The 10,105-nt window shown below is 38.4% G+C and overlaps 1 protein-coding gene across 2 annotated transcripts; it reads right to left on the reverse strand.

Moving 5' to 3' along the window:
- Positions 1-1,620: 1,620 nt before the first annotated feature.
- On the reverse strand, positions 1,621-9,540 carry LOC132051779 (protein NETWORKED 1D). Of its 2 annotated transcripts, none has more exons than XM_059442985.1 (5): positions 9,354-9,540; positions 8,764-8,932; positions 8,411-8,666; positions 3,486-7,876; positions 1,621-2,869 (listed from the first exon to the last, which is right to left on the reverse strand). In XM_059442985.1, the coding sequence occupies exons 3-5, from the start codon at positions 8,511-8,513 to the stop codon at positions 1,793-1,795; spliced, it is 5,571 nt and encodes a 1,856-aa protein (XP_059298968.1). In that variant the 5' UTR covers positions 8,514-8,666; positions 8,764-8,932; positions 9,354-9,540; the 3' UTR covers positions 1,621-1,792. The 2 variants fall into 2 exon arrangements, with proteins under 2 accessions (XP_059298968.1, XP_059298975.1); XM_059442992.1 differs by having other exon boundaries at positions 9,311-9,540.
- Between the last annotated feature and the right edge of the window lie 565 nt (positions 9,541-10,105).

The raw sequence follows: 10,105 nt of genomic DNA on the forward strand, positions 1-10,105 counted from the left end.
TAAGATTTGCTAAACCTTCAAATCAACTCAACATAAGAGATAGGATAAAGAACATACCTTATACTTGAAGAACTTTAGTCACACCAACTCTCTTCAAGACCAAACTCACCACAGCATCAAGTAGAAGCAAGAACAATCACCTTTCATGGACTAATTTGGTGTAATCTTGTTAAATTCTTGATTTAATGGGCTATAAATGTTGGAGGGATGTGTTGGGAGATTTCTAGAACTCATGGGAGTGTAAAATGCTAAAACAAATGGGGTTAATGGGGTTTTTATACCTCTTGAAAGTCGGTGGAACCGACTTTCCCAAGTGGGACCCGCGGAAGCCATTTGGTAGTTTGGAGGTTTATCTTAAATTGGTCATAACTCCTTACTCCGATGTCATTTTGATGAGCGGTTTGTTGCGTTGAAAACTAGACTCGTTGAACTTCATTTTAGGCTTTTGAAACACCTTAAAACTCCTAATATACCTGGAGATATACCCCTCCAAAGTTGACCCAAAATTCTGTCCAAAATTCTGCCAACTTTTTTCCAAATTTTCGATAAATTTATTTTCTTCGATTTGCTTGGTCCCGAAATCTTCCGAAACTCTCCATACATGATATTTATCATTAATCATACTTGATAATGGTCATGTCCTTTGATTTCAAAGTTGTCCTTCCCGGTTACGACTTACGAGATCGTAATTCATCCTGTGCTTCATTGTTACATACTTCCCATGGCTTGTACCTCCCAAAACTTCATGGGACATCTCCGATACTCCATTAATACGGTAAAGTATATGGCATGCTCATGCTCTGAAAGTGCGAGGTGTAACAGTTCTTCGGCAATGTTGAACCGTCATTTATAAATTTTTTGTTCTCCTTAAACCTACATTTTGGGATATCTAGTTTTCTAGGTAGAGTTACGATCATGATGACTTGTCTTCGGCCATAGTCTCATCTCCCTAGATGAATTTTCAAATGTCTCTCTATTTAGGCCTCTTGTAAGTGGATCTGATACATTATTTCTTGACTTCACAAAATTAATTGTGATAATTCCATTAGAGAATAGTTGTCAAATGGTATTATGTCTTTGTCGTATATAACGAGATTTGCCATTATACAAGCGCTCCCAGCCCTTTCTGTTGTTGCTTGACTATTGCAAAGGTGCCAACAGTTTGGGCCTATGTGGATTTGGAGATACGACTCAAACTATCGCCAATTATGTAGTAAAGCTTGCTACATTGGGTTTTACGAAGCCACAAATCTAATACACTAGATTACAATTCACAAATAAAAAAGAGTCAAAAACTACTTTTATGCACCAACTGTATAAAAACATATTTACACTCAAGTTACCTAAGAAATAACTATAGGTAAAAGTTCATAATAATCGGAAAGATCAGGCAATCATATATTACTCTGGTATTTTCTTCGCTCTCGTGGTTCATCCTAAACTTCTGTTTTCTTTTACGAGAGATTTTGCTTTCTAAATATACTATGCATGAGAAAAATATACATATGACCAATCAGGATTGATCCAAATCCCGGTCTATAAGTAACTGAGGTTGAAGTAATATGTACAGGAACAACCCAATTATTTGAGACAAGCTCAGAGCAAACAAGAAAACATTCATCACTAAAAAGGCCACATCTTTTAGCGGGACGCGAATATACAGCAAATTCTCTCCAAGAGGTTAAGGTTCTGAGTATATTCATACCGAAACTACAGAAGCATATGGACACAAGTGAAAAATGAACTATAAACTAGTCAGCTAGCATATGTAAACTGCACGTCATTTAAAACTTCAATCTCCCTGAGTGGGAGGCTGGATGCATGCACAAAATGGTGCTTTCTTTCGCCTGTTGTTTTTTCTAACCCCGCCATAAAGATAATCTCGCAGTAGAACCCTTCTTTTTGTCTCGGAGGCCCTACTATTTCCTTTGCTTTCATCCTTGAGTTTCAGTAAAACAAACTGCAACTTCTGAACTTCTAATTGCAACCGTCCAATTTTCTCGGATATTCTCCGTGCCTGTTCTGAAATTTTCTTCCTACTAACATTTTCAATCTCTTCCGACTCCAACGCAGACTTCATATCAGCAGAACCAAAGCTGTCTTCCATGTTCTTCATCAACTTACCAGTAAGATCAAATAACTTGTGAATAGCAGTCTCAGCTTCATTTAGCTGTCCTTTGAGAGTTTCTGATTCAGCTACAGCTTTACCTCTTTTTCCCTTCTCAGTAATCTCAAGTTCCCTCTTCAAGTCTAGTACTGTGATCTGAAGATTACTTAGTTTCTGCACATCGGAATCAAGCCTTTCTAAGACCTTCCTCTTGTTTCCCTCTTGAATGGAATCAGTTGATCTCTTTGAGATGTTCAATTTGCCCTCACCCAAATCCTTCTCACCTAGCACATCTGAGGCAGGACGTTGATGCTTTTTCTTCACTGATATAGCACGTTTATGGAAATCAATATCATTTTCAGCATTTGGAGTATCATCCCATAGGTCAAAAACTTGATTATTAGATTCAGCCTGTTCTCTCATGCCATTTCTGTAGGATGAACACTCGGATACATGGTCCAGCATGATGTCCTTGGTCAAAATTCCATTTTCTGCCTCAAGGATTTCAGATTTAGGTGCTGAGTTTCTTCTATGCAGGCTGCTCTCTGACTTTAACTCCTCAATCTGTAGCATTGCAGCCTGTAGTTTGCTATGCATGTTCACATTTTCCTGCACCACAAGCTGTTCCATTTCAACCAATGCCTTCTCAACAGCTCGAACCCTCATTTCCAATCCATGCAGATCAGAAAATGTATCGGTTGCCACAGCATTTTCATTGTCTTTCGAACGAGTGTTGTCAACTGGATGAGCTATTACAATGTCCTGCAAATAAGCCAAGATGATAATATTTATCTCACATATAAGAGGAAAAAAAGGAAACCTTATTTTCTACATAGTGCTAAGGTCTAAATTCTTCAAAATAACCTTTAGAATGCAGTGCTAACGCTGCATTAATCTAATTTCCGAAAATTTCATATTGCAGAAGCATCCTGCACGGGTCCACTTTTGTACACAAATGTTTACAATGTTTCAGGTATTTTTATCCTACACTACAAGATTTAACAATGTTTCGGGTATTTTTACCGGACACTACAAGCATGAAATGAACAAACCTAAGACTGCTCAACCTAGACAGGATGCACATTTAAGAGGCAAATGCAAGATGGCAAAAGCTGCCGGGCAGGGTGGTGACTAGAGTAACTTTGCAACTTACCACATACGGATGGAGAGGATAAAAGATGATACAACTGTTGAAATAAATTCCACTCAATACAATTGAAAATGCATCTTTCATCAATTGAGAAACATCTTGTGGCATATAATTTTATAACACATATACAGACACACACATACATATAATATATCAGCAGACAAATAGACAATTAGCATTAACTGACAAGAGAAGTCAAGCAGGGGACATATGTGTAAGAGCAGTTACCTTTGTTTCCTCATTATCAGGCTTTTTGGGTTTCCCGTGTAAATAGGAGTTCTTCTCTAGGGATGATATGCATTCGCTCAAAGAGAAGATTGCAGGTCCATATGCAGCTAACTGAGTGTTAAGGTCTTCATTTGCAGTACCCAAAGTGCTCACATTTTCTTTCAGATGTTTAATGTCCTTATCCTTTGAAGTGATTTGGACATCGAAGCTTTGACATGCTTCTGAAAGCTCATGAATCTTCTGCTCGTAAAGGATTTGGTAGAACTTTGAGACCTGCAACTCCCCTAAAAGCACATCCGTCTCTAACTTCCATGTCTCAATCTCATTCAACTGGTTCTGGATCTCAATATGCAAAGCTTCCTCATGCATTTTCAGCTTTTCAAGCTCTCCACACGATTGCTGAAGTCCTTCCTGTAATAACTGACTGACCTCGAAAAGGTGTGTATTTTCTGTGCGCAGTTGGTTCCTGTCAGCACACAACTTTAGGACCTTCTTTTCTTGGTCCTCCATAATTACTTTACTCCCAATAAGTTCTCTGCTCAAGTTCTTCAAAATTTGATGCAACACGGCTTTCTCAGTTTCAGTAAGATAAAGCTTCTGCTCCATTCCCTGAAGCTCAGTGTCCTTCTCAGACAATAGATTTTTGCCAACATTTACTTGAAGATTGAGCTGATCTGACAAACTTTTAACAGTCTTCAACTCATCTTCTGCCAGTTGCAATGCTTTTGCCAGGTTACAATTTTCAATTTCTAGCAGTTCTCCTCTGTGATCTTTCTCCCTTATTTTCAGTTTCAGTTCTTCACTACCCTCTATGAGTGCAGCAGCTTCACTCTTCAAAATTTCATGCAACACACCTTTCTCAGTTTTAGTAAGATAAAGCTTCTGTTTCATTCCCTGAAGCTCAGTGTCCTTCTCAGACAACAGATTTTTGCCAACATTTACTTGAAGATTGAGCTGATCTGTCAAACTTTTAACAGTCTTCAACTCATCTTCTGCCAGCTGCAATGCTTTTGCCAGGTTACAATTTTCAATTTCTAGCAGTTCTCCTCTGTGATCTTTCTCCCTTATTTTCAGTTTCAGTTCTTCACTACCCTCTATGAGTGCAGCAGCTTCACTCTTCAAAATTTGATGCAAAACTGCTTTCTCAGTTTCAGTAAGATAAAGCTTCTGCTCCATCCCCTGAAGCTCAGTGTCCTTCTCAGACAACAGATTTTTGCCAACATTTACTTGAAGATTGAGCTGATCCACCATACTTTTAACAATCTTCAACTCATCTTCTGCCAACTGCAATGCTTTTGCCAGGTTACAATTTTCGGTTTCTAGCATTTCCCCCCTGTGATCTTTCTCCTTTATTATCAATTTCAGTTCTTCATTACCCTCTTTGAGTGCAGCCGCTTCACTCTGCAACGCCAATAATTGCTCCGATTTGAAGTTTGACTCCTGGCTAATAATTGTTTTTTCAGTATCAAGAGCCTGGACCTCTAGTTTCAATTGCTCCAGCAATGTGACAAGAACATTCATCTGAATAGCCCTTCGATGACTTTCTTCCTCAGTTCTGTAGAAGGATTCTTTAGAAACTTCAACTCTATGAAAAATATTGTCAAGATGTACTTGATCTTTCCTGTCCTGACATGTATGGTTTGGAACAATATCAAGAGCCTTCAGCAACTTGAATATCCCATTTCTCAGAGTACTAACTTGATCAAACAAGGATGTCATTTCCATTTTTTGTTCAACATTCTTCTGCTTTAAATCAGAAATCAAAGTTTTAGATAATGCAGATGCTTCAAAAAGCTTCTGATACTCACTCAGCAAATAAGAGCCCTTTCCTTCAAGATCTAGGGAAGATGTCTTTAAGGTGAAGTTGAGAATGTCAGAATCCACAGCTTTTTCTAGAAGCTTATCAAATTCTTGCTTTCTTAATTGACATTCTTCCTGCAAAAGATGCATCTCGGATTCCATGCCAGCCAACCGTACCTCACTCGTGTGGACAAATCTGTCATGTTCACAATTTTTTGCATCCAAAGAAACCCTCAGTTCTTCTACTGCATGAAGTGTCAATTCCTTCTCTTTCCCCAAGGTTGAATGCCTTTGTTCCAATCCTGTATACCTTCCCTCAAGATCATGCAGTGCAATTTGAGCAGCTTGCAACTGAGAAAATAGACTTTCCTTTTCATGGGCAAGATCTGCTTTCTCTTTGACTAGTACTTCACATGATTCCTCTAAGCTCTTTGATTTTACCTTTAAGCTTTGGAGTTCAGCATGAGCATCTGAAAGGGAGTTCTCCAGAACAGTATTCTTAGCTGAGACTTCTTCCAGATTCTCAATGGTTACCTGTAGCTCACTAGTTAAAGTAGCTTTGTCATTGAGAAGTGCAGATTTCTCCTCCAGAAGAGATTGAAAGGAGTCTTCTAGTGCCTTTAAACTGCCTCTCACAGCTTCTAGTTCAGCATTCAAATCTGACAGTGAATTTTCCAGAATGGAGTTTTTCTCAAGAAGCTCTTCGAACACTTGTAGCTTCTCCAGAAGAGCTACTTTTTCACTTCTTTCCCTCTCACAAGTTTCTCCGAGAGTTGATTTTTCATCCTGCAGCTCCTTCACAGATGATTCAAAACATTCTGGGTCAAGGCCCACTGCCTTCACCTGTGTCACAATAGATAATAGTTTCTTGTTATTATCGTTAAGTTCTTCCTTAAGGCAATAGATTTCTTGCTGAAGAGCATTTCTTTGGTCCATTCGAAGCTCAACCTCTACCTCGAGTTTCCCCTTCGCTTCACTTAAGCTAGATATCTCATTTTGCATATCCCTCATGGATATAGCTGACGATACATTTATCGCATTGAGGTTCTTGTTCTCCTCTTTAACATTCTGGACTTCACCCTGCAATGTTTGATTATGAGTTTCTAAATCCTTTAACACCTGTAACCGGTTCTGAAGCTCTGAAGCCAGAGACCTCATCTCTTCCTGAGCTTTGGCATGCAGATGCTGCAGAGTTTGGAAAGCAGTTTCAGCCTCAACAAAACGCAAACGTTCTTCTTGTACACAAGTCCACAAAGTTCCCAGTTCCTTCTGCTTTTCTGTAAGCTCTTGACTTTGGGCACCCATCTTCAGTGTCAGAGATTCCAGCTCAGAGTGAAGAGATTTATTGGATCTTTCTAACAAAAGGCAGCGCTCTTCTGCACCTTCTAACTTGGCAACTCCATCATTGATCTCTGCATTCAACCTTTGAGCCTCCTCTTTGGCACAAGAAAGCTTATGCTCTAGAGTGGAGATGGTTTCCAAACATTGCTGGAGCTGCAGAGCTGCAGCTTCTTTTTCTCCAGTCAATTTTAGGATGTCTTGTTTGAGACATTCAATCTCATTTTCTGCTTTTTCAGCTCTCTCAGTTAATTTTTTGGCATCTTCTTCAGCACACTGCAATTTGTTCTCCAGCTTTGCTATCATCTCAAGAGATTCCATGTACTGCTTAAGAGCTTCATCTTTTTCAGCTGCTGCATTTGCAAGATCTTGTCTTAAAGATTGGGCTTCAAGTTCAGCCTTGCTAGCTCGTTCACCAACTGCAACAGTGTTCTCTTGAGCATGGGACACGGTATTCTCCAACTCAGAAATCCTGTCTAAGGACTTCTGATACTGCTGAAGACTAGCTTCCTTTTCAGCTCCCAATGCAGAAAGTGCATCCCTTAGTGTCTGGGCTTCAGCTTCAGCTTTGCTTGCTCGTTCACCAAATCCTCGGGAATCTTCTCTGGCACGAGATTCTTCTGACTCCAGTTGAGATAATTTTTCCAACGTCTGTTGGTACTGAATAAGGCCTGCTTCTTTCTCAGCTTCCACTTGGGCAATTGCTTTCTTTAACTTCAGAATCTCCTCAGATTCAACCATGCGCTCTGACTCCGGAAGCGCCCGGGTTTGGATACCGTTGCTCTCATGGATCTGCACTCCTTTCTCCTCTGCCTCACTAAAATTCAGACCCTTCCTGACCCTTCCGTCAGCAACCCTTCCAGATCCAAACAGATTATTGCGCTGCTTGAATACATTTCTTTTCATCACTGAATGTGAGTCATCTGTGAATGCTGCATTGCTCTTGGGATCATCTTTCTGCAGCTCTTCAGGGTCGAAAAGACCCTGCATTGGAGTTAGCTCTGGTGTTTGAGGATCAGAACCAGCAGGTGAATCGTCTCCAAGTCCTAAATCTGTCATGGTCCGGTGGGCGTGCCGGATTACCCCGGTTGCATGATCATATCTTTCAGCCAATGCACGGTATGCTCTATAGAATTCTTCTACAAATCTCATTAACTCCGGACGTTTCTTATAGTACATCTCTGCTCTCCTTGCAAAAGAATCAGCATCTTCATTTATGAGTTTGATCATTCCTTTAACCTTGACATCCATATCTAGCAAAGTGAACAACAAATTGTATTAATGAGAAAGAAATTACTTGAGGAAAAAGAGAACCACATATTCATGGTTGCTGAATCATTTCAAGAAATGTAATATAAACTGAACAGCACTAAGTCATTGAGGTTTAAGGCCATCACAAGCATGTTAAGAATTGAAGAACAACTCCACTTTGTGAATAACAGATGTCACTATTTATGCAATTCTTTTTTTATCAGTAACACGATGTTACCATTTCTGTAATCTGATGGAGATCATGCGAACCAAGAGATCTCCTCAATCATTTCCACAACAATTTAGATAATCATGAATTCATTCAGTACATTGGCAGGAAATCAATGCTTCACGCTAAGTATTGTCTTGTTAAAAGGAAACAAAGGTCGAGCTAGAATAATTAATTCCTCCATTAATGAGCACCTAGATTTCACCTAAGATAACTCTCTACATAAACAAACAATGAAAGACTTGTACAGATTTAAAATTCCAAAGTAGGGGAATTTCCCGCAACCATAGAAAGAAAACAGCAGTACCTGTGAGATTCTCCTGAAGCCATCTTGAGTTTTTGGGGCTGATGTGACTATCCCACCACCAAGAATACATACGTCGAGAATCTTGATGCGACAAAGCTGCCATCTTTCCAGTTTATATTACAACTTATGCAGATTGCTCCTCAAATTTCGTCGAAACTCAGCAAATGTGAGCCAGGAAAAACAAATATACTAGAACTTTGAGACACCCTAATTCAATGCTCAGTTCTGGAATTTATAAGTCTTGTTCTATTAGTCCCTGTAGATATAACAGCAAGAAAAAAGAAGATTAAGGAACAAACCACACAGCTTAAAAAGAATCATACTGTTAAACCCCTGATTAAAAAGAAACTTACCTAATCACTGAAATCCAATTCCAAGTTACATATTACAAATTATGCAGATTGCTCCTCAATTTTTTTTTTTCAAACTTTAAGCAAATGTGAGCCAAGAAAAATATATGGCCTTTGAGACACCCAATTCAACATTCAGTGATGGGTTGTATATATCTTGATATATTAGTCCCTGTATATAACAGCAAGGAGATGAATATTAAGTAATTAAACCACACAGTTCAATATGACAATTTAGTGTAGTCAAGGCTAAATAAATCCAAATCCCAGAAATATTAACAGAAAGAGCTATAATCTAATTAAAAGGGTCTTTTAGCATAAAAATTAGCAAACTTTGCAGATCAATGAATCAAATAAAGGGGAAAAAAAAAAAACTAGTTAGAACCAAAAAGTAGTTCCTTAATCAAGAAGCAAAAGTGAAAAAAAATTCAGTATAAATTAAAAATCACAACTTGATCAAGAAACAACTAGAAAGCCATGAAGGGGTTGTTGACTGAAAGTCAACAAAAACTCAAACTAAATAGATTTTAGAAGGAAAAAAAAAACCAACATGATCATGGAGAAAATCCATGGTTTTGAGAGTAAGAAATTACCAAGAAAATGAAATAAAAATTGGGATTAACAAGTCCTTTATTAGTTTAGGATTTTGTGAATCAATCCATATTTGCAGTTTAGATCTCTCTGGAATTCTTTTGGCTTAGCTGTGATACCTACTGCTGTTGTATGAGAGCTTAAAGGTGTCCAATAGGGAAGAACTGAAAACCAAAGGGCAAAAAAGGACAAGAAAATGACAAAAAGTAGGCACAGTTAAGAGTAACGTCCGTCCAATTTTGAGGAATTAGTTAAAAGGTCTTTACAAAGAGGGGCAAAAGGGTCAAATAAACCCCTCTACTTTAGTTTAATAGTTAAATATACCCTCCATTAGTCAAAATAGATAAATATACCCTTTCTGTTAGTCAAAGTAGATAAATATACCCCTTCCGTTAAGAAAGTACACAAATATACCCCTCAGTTGACAGAATCCCGAATTTCACCATTAATTATCCGATTTAACTTAAAAAAAAATCATGCCCGACCCGCAAATTAAATTCTTTCCACCCAAATATACCCACCACCACCACAACTGGCCAAACACAACCACCACCACTACAACCAGTAAATTCTTCATAACCATCCTTAACCATGTCCTCGGACATCACTGAACAAAACAAAAAAGATCATTCGATCTCAGTAAATACATTAAATCCTTAATACAGTATTGAATATCATATGCAAAATACCAGAGAAAGCATGATTGTCATCAGTCAAACATGATTATTATAATATTTCACACTTTATAAAATAT

This window comes from Lycium ferocissimum, chromosome 1 (genome assembly GCF_029784015.1).
Source record: "Lycium ferocissimum isolate CSIRO_LF1 chromosome 1, AGI_CSIRO_Lferr_CH_V1, whole genome shotgun sequence".
Classification (NCBI taxonomy): Eukaryota; Viridiplantae; Streptophyta; class Magnoliopsida; order Solanales; family Solanaceae; genus Lycium; species Lycium ferocissimum.